We start from the raw sequence: 19,696 nt of genomic DNA, 5'->3' as shown, positions 1-19,696 counted from the left end.
TTTTTTTGAACAGAAAAGATACATATACAGTTATAAACAAATAGAGTTTTGAATACTGCAACCAGAATTTATTTATTCAATTCTGGTCTAAATTAAAAAGATTAACAGAGAAAACACATTTACAACTTAGTTTATCCATCTGTGAACATGTAAGAAGTGCAATTTCGACAACCAACCTCACCCAGATATGTAGAATTGCAACACAGACATAGCAAGCTGAGAATAAAATGTTATGAATGTATTCCACAATAACTAAATATCAACATTTTCTAAGCATTGTAATAATCAAATATTTAAGGCATTTTACTTATTTGAATCATGACAAATCCAGTCCAATAAAACAATGAGATGAGCTTGAAGGAAAGTTTGCAAGTTGTTTGAGTTCATGGCCAGATGGACGGACATATAAACACATTTACTATCCAACAGCATTGTGAGCAAGCCCGGATCTACCATATGGGCAATCTGGGAACGTGGCCAGAGCCCCCTGAGCACGAAAAGGCCCTGCGCGATGGGATACAAAAGAAAGGTATGCATTTTATTTTTTTTTTTTTATGTCGGGCTCCACAGAAATATGACACAAAACTTAAAGGGGACCTACTATGCTTTTTCTTATTTTCTGTCATTTAAATAATGTTACAATGTCAGAAGTTCATATTAGACGTGGCCAAAGTGTCAAATAATGAGATAAACTAATGACAAAGTAATCGCAGTGAGCAAAACACTCAGGCTTCCGCTTCTCTGAACACTCGCTTTTTCTAAGGTTTTTTCTTCTCGTAGCACGAGCTGATGGCAGCTCATGCCGGATTTCTTTATACAGTATGGTCATCTGCTCCATCGGGTCCTCTGTGCATTTATCCAAACAAAACCAATAAAAATACTGTGTTTTTAATGTAGATATATTTATTTATTGTATTTTATTTTCTGACATTACACGTTGGCGTTGACGTTAGGTACAAAGCTAAAAATCCCAACGTGCGAGAGCCTCAGTGTGGTGCGTCACGGTGCGGTGTGCGTGTCTCCCACAACCCTGGTGCTTGGCAACCAAGGTTGGAACAAATTTTGTTGAGGCCTTGTAGATCTAATATGAGTGAAGATTCAGCACCTGGATTGCTTATTTCTCACCACAAATTTGTTCAGAAAAAGATTTTAGTGAACTGATAAGGTGAAATCCGTGGAAGTTTACAGAGAACTTGAACTTGAACATGAGTAAATAAAACGGAGCCTAGAGTAAAGCTCAAACCCCATTGGCTCAAAACTAGGTGCTTGGCTGCTCATTCACAATTAAAGCTACTCACACATTGATACAGCCCGGTTTGGAACAGTCCGGGTTTAGAGGCATGTCAGTGTCTCGAATATATAATCTCAGTGGCATTTTCAGCAAAAAATAAAAATAAATAAATGGTTTGGGGACCTCAGAGACCTATATTAACATGTGTAAAAAGGAGCATAATAGGTGTCCTTTAATTGAATGTATCCAATGACAATTGGATACAAGGCCTCAAGTCATTCACTTTACCTGATAAAACTGTCAAGAGCGTTGAGTGCCAGCAATCCTGAAGGAAGCTTCGGCGGGAACCAGCATACTAGACGGTTGATTAGTCTTTACCCTACCTCGGGTACGATTGCACATGCTCCTGCTACACCATCCCGACAGACCGAACGGAGGCGGGCCGGTGGTGCGCCCAAGCCCCAATGAGCTGGGATCCAACCTCAGTCGGCGCGTGTCTGCCTTCAATTTCATTGTGCTGCAGGGTTTCGTGAGACCCTCCTACTCGCGCGTGCGTTAGACTCCTTGGTCCATGTTTCAAGCGGGTCGGGTTGGTAGCTGGGATCGCCGCTGACCTTTCGCGCTGAGTGTACGTGGGCGTGGAGACTCGGTTCGAGCACACAGAGGACAGTTCGGGGGCGAGGGGGCCCCGTCCCGCGCAGCAAGTAACTGAGTCTGCGGTCCGGCAAACTTCCCCCTTTGCTACAGAGAGAGGCCTGGTTAGTTTGTTTTCCTCCGCTTACTGATATGCTTAAGTTCAGCGGGTTGTCTTGGAAATAGCGCATCGTTGTGCTCTGCGGCCCCCCCTGCCCCCCCCAAGCCAGGTGGAGAGGCTCACAACACCGGAGGCACAGTGCCAAGGGGGTGGCGAGGCGACGGTCCGACAGGGAACCCGTGCGTGTACAGTTCTAAGGGAGCCTAAGGCCTACTGTATGTGTCAGTAATAACTGGTGTACCTTCTTTGCTCAGGGGGTTTTCAGTGAACACAAATATTGCCACAGTCTAGAGTAATTCACTGCCTTGGGATGTTTCAATCCATTGCTTCCTTGTCTTGTGATTTGTGAGTGAAATGGCTACTTGGTCTATGGTACTGTATAGGCACACCTGCTCAGCTGGACTGGTTATTAAGCCTTTGACCAATACAATATGTGTGTGATTATGGTTTGGTGGATTTGACATGCCAGCTTGGCTGGAAGCTCAAAATAATTAAGATGGGGTTTAATGGCTGTGAGGGGATGGGCTTCGTGTGTGTGTGTGTGTGCGTGTGCGTGTGTGTGTGTGTGTGTGTGTGTGTGTGTGTGTGTGGGCTATGCGCTTCAGTGCCAAGGAGCCCCTGGGGGTACAAATCCAGCCTTGATCGCAAGGATAAACAAGAGGACCCATTGACTATAAATGTGGTCTAAAAAAAACATTTAGGATAGCGAAAAGTTAATTTTGCAACTGTAGGCCTTACAGGGTTAATCGCATCATATTTGTGTAGTCTCTGTACCACACCCTGTATGCTAATTTGTCCCTATAGCAACATTTTTCTATTTAAAAAGCAGTGCATTGAGTTGCAGCCATACTATGACTTTATTATTGAGGACCTCCTGGAATTCCTAGAGGGCTGTAAACCCAATTTTAAGAACCCATTAGACAAAGTATGTGTAACATGAGGCCTTTAACAATCGACTGCTGGTTAAAAAGTATCGCAGTCAAAGAGTAATTGCATTTTGAAAACTCTGTGTTGTTGTGTAACCTTATAGACGGTCCCTAACAAGCCATTGAAAGGACAATATCTATTGAATATCTGTAAAAATTGAGAGTTTTCCAGGAGACAACTAAATGAGAGCCCGACAGTAGACGGCTGTAAAAAAAAAAAAAAAAAAAGGGAATGGATTGACAGGGAAGGGAAAATGTGTTTATGGCGTCAAAACAATAAACAGCGTTAAAGCATTGACTTTGACAGCCCTAGTATAAATACAACACATAGAGCGTTCTAACCTGCCGGGGGCGCAGGTAGTTGAGCGAGTCCTTCCACCAGCGATGGTCGCTGACGGCGGTCAGCACGGCCTTAGTGTTGAGCCCTGTGGAGGCCAGCACCTCCATGGTCCTGGCCGTGGTCCTGTGGAGCAGGTCCCCTGCCATCCCCGAGGGAGAGCCGACACTCTGAGGCTTGAAAAACAAGAGAAAATAAATATACATGGTACTAATGTTATGCCAACGCTCGTTTAGGTAGCTTTCAAAATTTGAGGCCCCGCACAGGTGACTATAACTTGTTTATTTGTGAAGTGCAAAGGTTCAACTTCATCTTATAACGATTTTATCAAAATCCATCACAGATGTTGGGTTAGGGTTAGGGTTATTGCTGATTTAATTGTTATTGTCTTATTTTATTTTCACGGTGTGATAGTTATTGCAGAATTGGAAAAAAGGACTCTAAAATTACATTTGGAGGGCCAATGGACCAGTGCCAAATCGATAAGGCCCTTATATCAATACTTTATGTGTGGGTGGAGTAGGGGCAACAGAAGGGGACCCTAAGATAGAGGCCAAACAAACTCAATCTATAAAAACTCCAATTTTAACACGATAGATTCAAGGGAGTAGAAAAATACACTGATACCATGGTGTCATAGCAAATCCAGACAGAAACAGACAACTAGCCGTCCAGACACATGTGTGAGCCAGACCATTAAACATTAACATCTGAGTCTGGACGGCCATGAATAAACCAGGGGGGCTGCCAACACTAACATTGGATTTATAGCTCATCAAATATGAAACAAGTCACAGACAAAAAAGTCACACACAAATAATATGCGGCAGAGTTGTGCATGCACCCACACATGAATGTGTAAACAGCATTCTAACATCATTCGAAGGTCAACGGAATGTCCATATATACTGAAGCCCACACAATAAGAATGGACCAACGCTAACGCACGCACACCCGCGCGCACACACACACACACACACACACACACACACACACACACACACACACACACACACACACACACACACACACACACACACACACACACACACACACACACACACACACCTGGACAGAGTCGGTCTCATCTGCCTCCCGTCCTGTCTTGGTAATACTGGGTTCCATTTGATGGTTGACAGCCTGGTACAACATCTGAGGAAGAAAAAAAGCGGGGAAAGGAATAAGTAATTTATCGTACAATTGGTGTTTTGACAGAGTTCACAGCAAGCTTTGCCAGAGTAAAACAATGGCCGGTAATAACAGATATATATTTATACACTCACCACCCACTTTATTAGGTACACCTGTTCAATTGCTTGTTAACACAAATAGCTAATCAGCCAATCACATGGCAGCAACTCATTGCATTTAGGCATGTAGACATGGTGAGGATGACTTGCTGAAGTTCAAAACGAGCATCAAAATGGGGAAGAAAGGGGATTTAAGTGACTTTGAACGTGGCATGGTTGTTGGTGCCAGATGGGCTGGCCGGAGTATTTCAGAAACTGCTGACCTACTGGGATTTTCACACACAACCATCTCTAGGGTTTACAGAGGATGGTCCAATTCTTTGTAAATTTCCAATTCCAAGAATGGACAATTTTATGCCATATGCGTTACTATTGAAACCCTAACAAAATAAAGAATGCTCCGAATGTAGATCAACATGGATGAAACCTTAACAACGAGATGTCTGTGACATCCCGGTTCTAACCGGACCTCAACCATATCCGTGGGCCCAGCGGTTGTCGTGTTTCGACACTTTTACCCCCAAAAAATGCTAAGGACAATAATAATAAACATCTAAATATGGTTCCAGCCGTGTGGGCTGGACCTCTTATAATAATGAATGAATAGCAATAGAATGAATACTTCTGTAGTTCTGAGATTAAAAGGTGAATGGTTTTTGGAATGGAATTTGATCTACCGCCATGATAAATGTCTGTTCTACCCAGATATATTATATTGTATTTAAGAGGGAAAGAGTGAACCATCACGGTGCTGAAGGGTCAGGGAATCCATTGCAGCTTCTGTATTTGTTACAGCTTCGGGGTGAATGTTTCTGCACGGGGGGGTGTACAGCAGTAAGAAACCAACCTGGGTCTGCAGGTCACTGGAAGCGGCGAGGAGGCCATGGATGCTGTCGGGAGGGCAGTGGGTGAGCGAAAATGCCAGCAGCTCCTGGCGGGCGCCCAGGTCCACGTAGCCCTCGCACTGGCCAAGCAAGCTGCACACCTCCCAGGCCAGACTGCAGCCTGGATGGGGGGAAGGGGGGAGAGGGGAGGACATCATGGACATTGGACGCTTGTTTCCCTGTTCCGATGATTTATTTTCTTGTTGGCAACTGCATATACTGTATGCCTATGTTTGTATTTTTATTGATGTATGATGTTGATGTTATATTATCAATATATTGGTTTGTTTTGTTTTTTTTTCCTCCCCAGCTCTGGTACATGGTAGCCCCCACTCCATGTAAATAACAATTTGTTCTTAATGAGTTACCTGGAAAATAAAGGTTGAAGTAATTAAGTAAGTAGGTAAGTAAGGAAGAAAATAAACAAGTCAATAAGTAAACAGGCAGGCAGGCAGGCAGGCAGGCGGGCGGGCGGGCGGGCGGGCGGGCGGACGGACGGACGGACGGACGGACGGACAGACAGACAGACAGACAGACAGACAGACAGACAGACAGACATGGAGGGGACAGAGAGGAGGACAGGAGGAATGGAGGGGAATGAGAGGAGTGAAAGATAAAGGAGGGAGGAGGGAGGCGGAAGGAGAGAAAGGAAATGGAATTCTGGGTAAGTAGGCAATGGGTTGGGGTCGAGGAAAAGAGACGACATGGCGGTGGAATCATGTGAAACGGCAGGTGAGAGATTATTAACAGATAGAGGGGAGGAAAAAAAACAGAAACATGGAGAGTTAATAGAAAAAGTTGGAATGAGGAGCAAAGAATGGGATTGAAAATAACATATCACTCACTTACTTGGAGGTGCACACACAGACACACACAGACACACAGACACACACACACACACACACACACACTCTCTCTCTGGACAAAAAACAATCACACATATAGCTAAGCAGAAAGAGTTTCCAGTTCTATCAGTTTGTTTCCATCTTCAATGTACCTGACCGCCTATGAGCTAGAAAACAAACACCTATCTACTGCCATATCAGATAACACCCACCAACACACAGACACACACACACACCCACCCACACCCACCCACCCACACACACCCACCCACACCCACACCCACACACACACACACACACACACACACACACAGCACAAAGGAAATGATTGAGCTATGTGCATGGAAGCTGGTGCAAGGTAGGATAAATGGAAAAACAATCACGGCATATATAACTTGGAAGACGAAAATGTAATTCCATATGAAGCCCAGGGATATTAATGTGCACTCAAGTATAAACTCCGCCTCCAACTGGAAGAAACACTGCACCAGATGTTGTGACATAAACACGCCACTTTTGTTGCCGCTTCATCACAGTCAAAAAATCCCTCCAACCAGGCCGCTCTGATCTGCCTATTACAGATAAATTCAACTGTTCCTGCTGCCATCAGAGACAGAACATAGAAGGTTATCTGATCGTACCTTGTTGCTCTGCCCAGTGCCTTTTTTTTTTGTTATTTCCTAATTTACACCACATCCATCCCACAGCCCCCATTGTTCAGCAACGTGGAGATAGCATCTGATATCATGGTGGATGTAATCTTCCTGAACCCACTGAGGCTTACAGGGTTTGGGTGGAACTGGTTTTAGTCGGCGGCCATGTCTAGTGGGTTTATTAGCGAACTACAGGGATTGGAGCTGTTGCAGTTGTTACATAACCACCCCGATCACAATCGTTTCAGTTGAATTGCTAATGTTTTCAGCCAAATGTCAAGGACATTTTAGACCAATGTAAGAAATGTCACAATAAATACAATGCAGATTTTAGACATTTCCATCTGTAGATTCGAAGCAAACCAACTGTCGACCCAATTATTTATGTTCCAATGCTCAATGCCAATAAATGGCTCTTTTTCAGTTGGAGGTGTATTATTAAACTGCTATAAGCTAATATGAGAGTGTCATAATACGATAAAAAAATAATATACAAAATTGTTAATCGCAATTATTTGTATGACAATTAATACTCAACTTCTATATTACGACTGTGACAGCCCTAGCAGGGACAGGAGCTTCAAAAGCTCCAAAATCATAGAACAACACTGAAAAGGTCACAGCAAAGCACTGGGGAAGGAGAAAGGAGAGAAGGAGGGAGAAACACGTTAAGAGAGACAAGGGAGAGAGAGAGAGATGGAGGATGAATGACAAAGAAAGAGTGAGGATAGAGAAATAGATAAAGGGAGGGTGCGAGAGAGAGAAATCAACCGAGAAAAAGAGTGAGATAGAAAAAAATGCAAAAAGAGATAAAGGGTGAGAGAGAGTGGGAGAAAGAGAGAGACAATGGGAGATGGCCAGAAAGAGATAGGGATAGAAAGAGAGAGAGACAGGGCGAGAGAGGTGGAGAGAAAGCAAGAGAGAACCAAAGAAAGAAAGAGATGAAAAAAGATAACAGGCAGAAAGAGAGAAAGAGATAAAACAGGGAGAGAAAATAGAGAGAGAAAAATGCTGCATCTGAGGAAACTCTGCTGTGTGCTACCGCAAACCACCACCAGCCCTCAACTCGTACATTAATCACGCCTGAGAAAACTGTGATGACAGTCGCAAATGACTTTCACCTCGTGTCTCGATGCATCAATTCATCTGACACCGATCCATCTGTTTCCGGCACTTGATTTCCGTCCGCTCTTATAACGCTGAATTATGTGCGACCGAAAGACCCATTTTTTCTGAAGTAAATCAGCTTCTCGCAGCCCGAGTTATAATCATTCTGCGGCTAATGAGATAATACGGGGGATGGTTTTTTTTGTTTGTTTGTTTTTACCCCACAAAGAATTTATGATATTGCACTAAAACACTGCTTTGTGTTGAAACCAGAGGATCTGGTTAGAGATAAAAGTCAAATGACAATAAGATGTGCTTACAGTGTCCAGGACACTGGCAAAATGTTTAAAGTGTAAATCCATCGCATCATCTGTGTTGGAAGCATTGGACTACAAAAGTCCCGGAATTCCATTCAAAACTCTTCCTCTTTCTTTCCTTTCTTGTAGGTATGCATTGTTCCGATCGACTAATTTGTTTTTGTTTTTCTTGGTCACTTAAGGTGGCGGGGATCGGTGCTTTCTTGCTGGGAGTGGCGGACCACACCACCAACGATGGAAACAGCATATTTAGGGCCCACAACCATGACAGAAAAACATTGAATGGCTGTTTCTTTAAAAGTGCCTGCAAAATTCAGTGAATCTTGGATAAATTATTTATTATTATTATTATTATTTTTTTTAATCTTACAGATTACTATTTTAAAGTGCTTAAACCAGTTGGAAGCTGTTCACATTGTTGCACTTAGAGTAAAAATGTCTAAAACACCTGCAAATCAAAGTGATACACTAAGTCATTTAGTTGTTTCACTCAATCTATACAGAATCACCTTCCACATTTTTTTATTTTTATTTTTTTATTTCCGTACGGTTGTTATTTTCTGTCTATTGCATACCTGCAGCCATGAGGTCCTGGCAGTGGATGTAGGAGGCCTTGTAGTTCAGCGCCTGCAGGGCCTGCTCTGCCAGAAGAGTCAAAACCTGACCCTTACGCTTGGACTCGTCATCTCCTGGAAACACACGCACACACACAGACACCAGATCTAATGTACACAAACAGGCAACAGGGCATTTCTGGAAATCCTTTTTTCAATGCAGAGGAAATACACTAAATAGCAAGCCTGTGATAATCCTGCCGTCTTATCATGTAGAACATCTGATTTAATACATATTTTATTTGCTGTAATCTCCATCTATACTAATGCATTACAGACACACAAACAAACACACACGCACGTGAATGTGGCACGGCAGATAATCAGTATTGATCTGTTTCTACCATAAATTAGCTCATTACCTTTTCAGTTTAACATTAAAGCCTGTACATCTACATCAATGTACATGGGGGGCATGGGAATCATGCTGAACAGGAGATTGTGTGTGTTTGTGTGTGTGTATAAAGACAGAGCGACATATTAAACACTGGGTGTTTATAGCAAGGGGCAATGGGGGTGGGGTGGTTTGGTCAAATTTTCAGGGTGACAGGTGAAATTGTTGCTGTCTGGACCTGAATTGCAAAGAAAGGTGCATTTTTATGTGTGTGTGTGTGGGAGCTTCTGGCATGACACACCCCTCTCCCCTTTTGGACCGAACGGATTAGTCAAAAACAAATCTCTGACCCCTGCGCTGGTCCGGATGTAGAGAGAGACAGAATTGAAACACTTATTACCTAAGGTGTTCGACGGTTGGATCAAAAGGAGGTGAAGAAAAGGTGAAGACGGGGAACAAATGGGTGGAGCCAAAAAATGGGGTGGGGGGGTCAAACAATAAGAACATCAATGTTGTGATTTAGTGAAATAACACTCCCAGAAGACCCATAGTTATCTCTCTCTCTCTCCCCCCAGGTTCCACTCTAATTATTCATCCCCCGCGACCATCCATCAACCAAAATCCAAAACACAGTCGTTCTCTCTCCCTTTTGCAGAAGAGAGAGAGAGAGAGAGAGAGAGAGAGAGAATCAAATTTACAGAACACTTGTGCGGACTCAGGCAGGGACCCAAACTGGAGGGTTACCGGTGATAGCCCTATTAAATATTCATGACGGAGCTTGGGAGCTGCGTGCCCTTCAAAAAATCGCCCCCATTTATTTATGAAAAAAAATGTGTTCTCTTTCTCTCGCACTCTCTCTGCTGCCCCGCTGACTGGATTTTAGAAAAAAATGGGAGGCAAAAATGCCACAGGCCCAGTTCACTGCGTTTCGGACAAAAAGGGGGCTTCAGAGACAGTAGAGCCTGTGTCCTGCAGAGAGAGAGAGAGAGGGACAGCGGTGGAGAGAAGAAAGAAATATACAATGACAAAAAAAAAGAGAGAGAAAGGACAGAGTGACAGCACTTTAGGGCAGTGTTTCCACAATTTTGTTTTTCTTTTTACAATTAAATAATTGCACCGCGAACCACTATCAGGGTAACCACTAAAACGTCACAAGCACATGGGATTAGAGTGTTATCATGGCGGACTGATAGTGAATGATGCATGATGTGCAAATGATTCGTTTGGAGTGAACACATCTTCTCCAGAGAAAGAGTGAATCTTCAGCTCACAAGCTCAAAATAATTACTGCGGACCAAATTAAAGTTGACAGAATTAAAGGATTCTGAGAATTCCATTCACATTCGCTCACTGTGCATTATACAAACTGAATCAAACGAATATCAAGTCGGGAAATGGAACGACTCTCTACTTTTGACTTTTGAGTAAGAGGGAATCTCAAATAAAAAGTCAAACCTCACGTCACTATAATACAGAGTGAAACCTGTTGGTATTCTGCTGGAACTGATCAATTAGTTCAATTAGTAGGGCCTTGCAATTTTGATCTTACAACAAGAGTAGTTTCCAATATTTATGAATTTTGAAGTGCAATTAGAAAGATTTTCACGGTGCATCTGGCAAATTCTGCCATGACACAGGGGTGGGAAAACACTAGCTTCGGCAAGAGGAGATGAAACGACAGACGGAGACGGGAAGGAGCAGCAGAGTCTCTCGTAAGAGGAGTGAAACCTGTGCACAAAGGTTTAAGGAAGAAAAATGGCGACAAGGTTTGTCCCGTGTAAGTTCGGCCATTGACATCTGAGCTTGTGGATGTGGATAAGGAGTTGGATGTGAGGCTCTGCGGCGACCCCTTTCCCCTCCTTATGCCGGCGGCCAAGCGTCGGGTCTTTGAAATTCTGTCACTGAGCCTTAATTCACAGTTAAATCTTTTGCCGAGAGTGGCAACCCCACCCCGCTGCCTTCGAGTGAACTGTGACGCAGGTTGTCACGCTCTGAATTTACCATACCGCCGCAGGTTGTATCCGGCCATAGCCTTTAAAATCTGTTTACAAGTGGAATATTTCACCGCTCTATCAGGTAACGGTGGAATGATGCACTAACATTCAGTGTGTGTGTGTGTGTGTGTGTGTGTGTGTGTGTGTGTGTGTGTGTGTACCTGCAACCCGGAGAAGCAGTGCCAGGTGGAGCAGGGTGGTGGACTGCTTGTAGGCCGTGGAACACTGAGCGATACACTCCTCCACTAGGGAGAGACGATCTGACCGTAGTCGTACTGAGAAACGGATGAAGAGAGAGAGAGAGAGAGAGAGAGAGAAAGAGAGAGAAAGGGGGGTGGAGGAGAGAAATAAATAAATACAGAGAAAGATAGTATGAGATCGAAAGAAGGTCAGAGAGATAAAGAAAGAGAGAGAGTGAGAGAGGGTGAGAGAAAGAGAAAGAGAGGGAGGGAAAGGGAGAGAAAGATCGAGAGGGAGAGATTTATAGAGTTAGAGTGAGAGAAAAACCAAGAGAGGAAGAGTGACAGAGAAAAGTCAAAACAAATCAAGCCAAAACAAGAGAAATGGCGGAAGAGGGAAGGGTAAATAGAATTGTTTTCAGTACAAATCACTCATGTTGCTTGTGACATTACAGCCGGATTGGTCTGGAAAACCAGAGCTGAGGAAACACAGAAGGTCAGATGTAAAACAGTCAAACAGTCAAAGAGTAGAACAGTGAAACAGTAAAACAGTCAAACATTAAAGCAGTCAAACAGAAAAACAGTCAAACAGTCAAGAGTAAAACAATCAAACATTAAAACAGTCAACCAATCAAACTGTCAAAGAGCAAAACAGTCAAACAGTGTGTCTGGCCACCATCCAACCAACAAGACTACTTTAGGACCGACTCCAGAGAGAAAGATTTCCGGATGCAGATAAGATTTAAAGAAAGCAAATGTAAAGATAAATACAAATAAAGCAATTATGTGATTCCTCTACTCCTCTATAGTCACTGTTTCTGTGTGTTGTCCTTCCGTCTTTGTATCGTACGTATATTCAATTCTAATTTTAGAGGAGCCACCACCACATACAAATGCGATGGCTGAGATAAACGTGTTACCCGACGTATTAAATAAGTGAGGAAAAAAAAAAAAAGAAACAGCGAGACCACCTTCAGGCATAATCTGTTGCTGGTGGTAACAGCATCACTTTCGGCTCGGAATGGAGAAGATCTCATGTTGAGTCTGCCGTCCAGCCTGGCAGCTACACCAGAGGCCCAGGAGGCGCTGGAAGCAACAGAGGAAATGGGAGAAAACAGCCGACCTGTTGGTTTTGTCTCTGGGCCGCCTAATACCCCTGAGGTTAGCCCGGCTCCACTAACAACAGCGTTCTTCCCCTACGCCTTCCACCGGTAAGACAATCGTTCGTGTCCGGTGGTGTTGACTACAGGAACCTGCTGCCCATGGCTCGGGCAGCGCTATCAGACACCACAAAAGCACAGATTAAGATGGAGTTAATCAACATGAGGTTGTGTGTAATAAATCGTTTCTCCTAAGGGACTTCTTTGCGTCTCATGATCTCGACTTCTTGATTTTAACTGAGACCTGGTTGAAATGCGGAGACACCGCAGTCATGACAGAACTGTGTCCCGCGGACTGCGACTTTGTCAGAGCACCCAGGATGCACCCGGTCGAGGAGGCCGAGCTACTGTTTTTAACCAAAGTGTTCATCTGCTGCTCCGTGGACTTCTGTGATTTCTACACTTTTGAGCATTATGCTCAGGATTGGTTTGGCCAATCCTCTCTTCTCTGTGTTGATTTACCGCTCACTTGGCCAGAAAAATGTCTTTCTAACTGAATTTGTTGAGGTTTTTTTTTTAAATCTTCTGTGGTTGTTAAACTTGACAACGTTAGGATTGTTGGTGATTTCAACATACATGTTGATGATGCATCCGATAAGTTTGCTGCTGAGTTTTTAAGAACAACACAGTCCTTGAATTTCTTACATGTATCGGGGCCGACACACTTTGACGTTGGGTCTGAACCTCAATGCTCTATATATCATTGACTCATTTGTATCTGACCATAAGTGTATTATTGACACTTTTTTTAATGCTGACCTCAAACACACTCCCTGTTCTCACACTCTCAAAAGCCACTCCGCTGACAACTTCTTCTCTTGTCTTTGCAGAACATAGCGAGGATACGGCTTCCCCCGTCCTGTCCAATGACTTAGTCTGTTCCTTTAACAACCTCTGTTTGTCAACCTTAGTTCTGGTCGCTCATTTTAAAAACAAACCGATTTCTACCGTTACCCCATCCCCTTGGATGAATGATAACATACATTGTCTCGGAAGAGAGTGCAGAAAGTTTGCGCGTAGATAAAAAAAAACAGAAGCTGGAGGTTCATTTTATTTACATGAAGGAACAACTTGCACATTTTAATCAGAAAGTGAAAGAGGCCAGAACTGCTTTTGATTTCCTGTATCAAACAAAAAATCCTGGATCTTTGTTTAGCACAATCAATAAACTGTTGAACACAGCCCCCCCCCCCCCCCCCCCCCCCCCCCCCCCCCCCACACACATACCCATCTTTTCAAATGATGACCGTGAAATGTTTCTATCATTCTTTGTGGATAAGGTCTCTAATATAAGATCCATGATTTATGCCTTCCTGTACCCCTGGGGTTGAGTGTCCAGCCCAAGCCTCTGTACAGAGCCAGCTTAGTCCAATTTCTTTGGAAGAATTCACAGCCATTGTCTCCTAAATGTGTCCCTCCTTTAGTCCTCTTGACATTGTTCTAACCTCTCCTCTTAAAGATGCTTTCAGCACTTTAGGCCCCCACATACTCTCCATTTGTGGGCCTAAATAGCTCCCTTAGCTCTGGCTGTGTGCCTGATTACTTTCTGCTATTATTCAGCCACTCTTAAAAAAGCCTAGCCTTGACCCATTGCTTCCCATTAACAATAGATCTATGTCCAAACTTCCTTTTATTTCCAAAGTCTTGGAGAAAGCAGTATGTAAGCACAATTCTACTTTCAATAATATCTTTGATACTGTGAGTGCCAGTCTGGTTTTCGTCTGAGGCATAGCACTGAAACTGATCTTCTCAGGGTTTCTAATGGCATTCTAATGCGTGCTGATGCTGGGGAGTGTTGAGTTCTGTTGCTGCTTGAATTAAGTGCAGCTTTGGACACCACTTTGACACTCCTTTGACCACTATACCACTCTTTGACCACTATATTTTCCTTAGTTGGCTTCGGCAATGGGCGGGTATAACTGGGACTGCCCTTGACTGGTTTGCCTCCCACTTGTGGGATAGGAGTTTCTCTGTGGCTATTGATGATTATGTCTCCTCATCTGCTCTGCAGTGACTTGTGGTGTACCCTGAAAAGAATTGGACCAAGGTTCAATCCATGGTCCGATTCTTTTCTCCCTTTAGATGCTCCCCCTTGGTTTTTTGGTTTGTTTCTTTTAAGTGTATTTCTTATCATTGCTATGCGGACGATACACAGCTGTACTTCTCGTTTAAACCAAATGACCTTATTAAGCTCTCTACCGTGCAGGACTGCTTAACAGCCATCAAGGAGTGGATGTCGTATAACTTCATCCATCTTAACTCTGAAAAAAACAGAAGTCCTTTCTAGGCCCTGAGAGCATCACCAAAAAAATAAGAGTATTGGTCCTTTACCAGCAAATGTCAAGCGAGCCTAGGAGTCAAAAAACCTAGGAGTCTTCTTTGACCAACACATGAACTTTGAATCGCAAATAAAGAAAGCCGTGAAATCCTGTTTCTTTTAACAAAGAAACATCGCCAAAATCAAATCTGTACTTTCCCTTCAAGATCTGGAAAACGTTTTTGTCTCCTCTCTTCTTTATAATTGCCATGTACTGTTTACCACCCTGAGTCGCTCTTCTGTGTGTCAGCTCCAGTTGGTCCACAACGCGGCTGCTATACTTTTAACCAAGATGCGACATGGGTCATACATCACACCAGTCCTTGGCGCTCTACAGCAGTTACCCATCGACGGCAGAATTGATTTTAAAATGATTTTAAACCCCTATAAAGAACTACATGTGCTGGCCCCACGTTACATTTCAGAGCTATTGTGCCTCCAAACGACAGTGAGATCACTGGGATCTCTCAGGTCATCTGATCAAGGCCCCCTGGCCGTCCGGAAATTGAGGCTAAAAACCAAGGTTGACCAAGCTTTTGCTGTTACAGCCCCCACTCTCTGGAACAGTCTTCCCTGAGCTGTAAAAAAAAACTGCAGTCAGTGGATAGTTTTCAGCTGTTAAAAACTCAACTCATTAAGAAGCACTTTGTTTATTGTGATTTCTTCCTGTGCAGTTTTTAATATTGTTATTTTATGCATTTCTGTTTCTGACTTTCTATTTTTATTTATATTTTCTTTAATGTTTTTCATTGTACAGAACCTTGTAACTCTGGTTTTGAAAGGCACTTTATAAATAATATTTGGCTTACAGTGGAAAGTAGGATACTTTCTCTGAGAAGTACAAAGTAGCTCTGTAGGAAAAACAATTCATACTTTTTTGGTTGCATTGAACATCTTGTCAATATGTCCCCTTATTGCAATTCAAATTATTTGGCTCTCCTTTTAGATATACTGTATGTATATATTTTTTTAAATTGTCTCATTCTTTTACCTCTACGCTTATCTCACGTATCTCAGTGCTTGGCACCACTTTTGGCGAGGCCTGCAGGGAATTCTGGGGGGATTCGGCCTCTGAAGCAGGTTGCCTGAGGCGCAGTAGAGATCTCCAGGTGACAACAGGATTACCTGTTCTCCAACCCACATGTTAATGCCGTGTCTTGGAGTGTTGTGTTTTTTGCCTGTGCATGTCGTAACAATGACAGCCTTAGGCTTTTATATCTAAATAAAAAAATAAATAATAATTTGTCTAAATTAGTGCTTGTGAGGGTGGTGATTTCGGTGCAAATCAATACAGCGAGGGCTTGGTGGGTGTTTCAGATCCATCGATCCCAGTGGGTCCCACACACAGAAAAAAGGGCCTACTGTATGTATAAATTCATAGAACTGCACAACACACACACATTCTGCGTTCACTAAGGAGAGCAAAACAAAAAATGTGAATTGCTATATGGGGAAAATACTGACAAGAAGATCCATGCAACCAAAAAACGTTGGGACTTTTTTTCCAATAGCATTCTAAATTATATAATATTTCTGAGATTAAATGTATTACTTTCCACTGTCATCCAAATAACACGAGTCAAATGGAAGAGACATGCGTCCATGAAAATCCTCTATTCTGGAGAGCGATTTATTTTGATATCATGGTAAACACAAGTTGATTATCTTCTGTTAGCCGAGCCAACAGAGCTCGGCTAAAATCAAGGTTTTGATTATTAGCCATAATGTCGTAACCATTCCAGGTAGACTTACCACTAAAGATAAGATTATGAAACAATTTCATATGCCCCTGTAGAAGCCAAAAGTCCATATATCAACCTAGTTTTTAGAAAAACATGTTTTATTTGGGATGTCATGGAGAAGTACTACACTACCCACAACCCTAAAGTGTAACAGTGACATCTCTGATTGGTGGAGCTCGCCATGACAGCACCTGTGGTGTGGTATGTTTAACATCACTGTCGGCGAGTGTGTACTGCTACCACAGAAGTCTATGATCATTTATGTTTGGTTAACCACAGAGCAACCATGACTTACACTATTATCAACAATATAAACACTATAATAATGACAAAGGCTGAATATCATCCCATAAACTATAGTTCATGGGATGAGTAGTTCCTTCACTCTCAAAATAATTATGTACACAGCCATACCTTTTTTTCAGTTTTCCAAATTACTTTTGCTCCAAATCTAATGTTTTATGGTCAACATTCATCTGGTAGTTGGTTGGCTTGGTTACACGCTTAAAACTCTTTCATTTTTTTATTTTTTTTGAAATGTCAATGGAGTGAATGAATGGGAGATTCTCTTCCAGAAACGGAGCCCTTCTAAAAGTGGGCGGTCACTGTTGAGCTCTATAGCAACAAGTAACACTGGTCAAGTCAAACTTCAGATTAATTGAGCACGTTTCTCCTCAGCTTCTTTCTTTGTTTTGTTCTCTGGGTTATTTTTTTCCTGCACATCCAGAGCTCTGGGCTTTCTTTTCGCCGTAAGTCTCCTCCATTGTGATCATCTTTCACACATCTCTGCACCTTGTTCCCTCTATTGCTGGTGCCACTTCAGCCTCCCTTTGTTTTTTTCTTCAAAATAAGTGAATTAATAATAGAAAAGGAGGAAACAGGGAGCCATGGAGAGAGAGGGTGAGAAAAAAAAATACGCAGGCACGCACACACACACACACACACACACACACACACACACACACACACACACACACAGTATATACAATATAGCGTATAAGTAAGAGAGAGAGAGAGAGAAAGAGAGAGGGGGAGAGAGACATAGAACGAGAGTCTTTCTCCATCAAAGTCAAGTTAGAGGGGAGGCCCAGAGGCCTGGGGGAGGAACAGGGCCCGGGTTTGGACGTGAGACAATGCAGGGCCACGCCGCTTCTTTTCTAGCACTGCGGCTTCCTTTAGCAGACCGCCATACCCGGAAACTTCCGCATGGATGGATCCAAAACAGGAGCCGAAAGAGATAGTGGGAGAGAGAGTCCATGTGGACCGGATACTGATTGAAAAATTGTCCGAGTTTACCGCCGGAGTGTAAACACATTGCGATGAAAAGGAGGAGACGTGTGCATGCACAGGTGTGTTTTTGTGCGGGCACATGAACTTGAACAGAGACAGAGCGAGATGGGAGGGAGAGAGAGAGAGAGAGAGAGAGAGAGAGAGAGAGAGAGAGAAGAGTCTTGCTCACAGGAAGATGAAAGGGAGGCTTCCCTCGTTTTAACCAGATTTTGCCGTTTCACACAGACCAACAGACTCTCAAAAGACACAGTAAACATACAATCACAAAGCTATACAGGTACACGATCTCACGCGCACGCACACACACAAATCACACCACATGCTGCGACAGAAAGCTGTACACACACACACACACACACACACACACACACACACACACACACACACACACACACACACACACACACACACACACACACACACACACACACACACACACACACACACACACACACACCAAATGCTTCAATTCTAATTAGGCAGTCAGACAGATGTTGTTTTCTCATCAGTTGATCCATAAATAACCATATATTTAGATAAAGCAGGGTAGAGAGGTGACATAAGAGGGGATATGGGGGTAATTGATGGCAAAAAGAAAACACTGGAAGTTAATGGGGAAAGGGTGTTTGCGAGCGATGTCTTCCAATCTGCTTCATGACCCCAATTTGTGGCTTGAATAACGAGCGATACAAATCAACTGAAAACATTCAAATCACAATCCATTATCGTTAACAGTGATCCGAATGCATTCAAATGCAGAGCAAACATTCATCTGTAAAGAGAGCTTGTTAAGGGTTTGCTGTGCTCTGCTTTGGGCCCAAATAGGAAAATAAGGGGTTCTATAAAGTGGATCACTCTGCACTTGATAAAGTAGCACAGTAACTGCTCTAATGAAGGATTTCTGATTCAAATTCAAAGCAGGAATTTCCCCGTTGTATTAAATCAATCAAAAAAACATAGTAGCCCTTCTAACCTCAGTCTTCTTTGTATGTGTCTCAGACATGACACAATACAGTTCCCGAACGTCGCAAAATATCCAATAAATGTTAGTGTCACAATCAAATATCACATATTATCTCACATCACAGTAAGGCCCAGGGTTAACACACCCTATGCAAACTCTATGGTACCTTGCAATGGGAGGATGTTGACACCAAAGTCCTCCAGTTGGCAGAGGGCGGTAATGAGGTCCAGTTCTTCCTGGACGGCTGGAGGACAGTCCACAATCAGCTGAAGACACGCCCTGAAATGAAAGATCAGCAAACATACAGAGCTCCAAAACACGCACGATCAAGTGAAACGAGTGGTCAACGGACCAGGTCCACATAAGAGCCAGGCACGCTATGGCTTTTAATGAGCCAAATCGCTCAAGACGACCATCATTTCAATGTTTAATATCAAACAGTCCTCTGACACCCCCCCCCACACCCCCAAACGAGGGAAAGGTTCAATATCTGAATTTTCGTTTCAAGTTTGTTTGTTATTCCAGTGAACCTCCACCCATGTCCCTATATTCTGACAGATATCGACACAGTCCAAAAAAAGCAAAAATCCGGGACGCCGTCTGTGAAATCCGCTGTAGGAGGCTCAATGAAAGGATCTCAAGCTTTGTTGATTTCGACATGAAAGAACTTGTTCCTTAGTTGATACCACAACTAAAAACAGACAATATGCCACCCTTGAATCAAGAAATCCTACTCCTCTATGCAAACTGAATACGAAAACGCCCAATAATAATATCCCACTACAACAAAGGATTGAG

The 19,696-nt window shown here is 43.1% G+C and overlaps 1 protein-coding gene across 1 annotated transcript in view; it reads right to left on the bottom strand.

Moving 5' to 3' along the window:
* nbas (NBAS subunit of NRZ tethering complex) overlaps positions 1-19,696 on the bottom strand; it is a gene marked incomplete at both ends in the record, with an annotated part of 203,143 nt that overhangs the window by 105,798 nt on the left and 77,649 nt on the right. Inside the window, 6 exons of the mRNA XM_080022664.1 lie at positions 3,254-3,424; positions 4,317-4,400; positions 5,346-5,503; positions 8,880-8,993; positions 11,408-11,521; positions 19,065-19,177. Of these exons, the coding sequence (XP_079878790.1) occupies positions 3,254-3,424; positions 4,317-4,400; positions 5,346-5,503; positions 8,880-8,993; positions 11,408-11,521; positions 19,065-19,177 (754 nt within the window). The remainder of the gene's footprint in view (positions 1-3,253; positions 3,425-4,316; positions 4,401-5,345; positions 5,504-8,879; positions 8,994-11,407; positions 11,522-19,064; positions 19,178-19,696) is intronic.

This window comes from Zeus faber (genome assembly GCF_960531495.2).
Source record: "Zeus faber genome assembly, chromosome: 2".
NCBI classification, from domain to species: Eukaryota; Metazoa; Chordata; class Actinopteri; order Zeiformes; family Zeidae; genus Zeus; species Zeus faber.
Note: the sequence above shows the minus strand (reverse complement) of the source record. Positions and strands in the feature narration are given on the sequence as shown.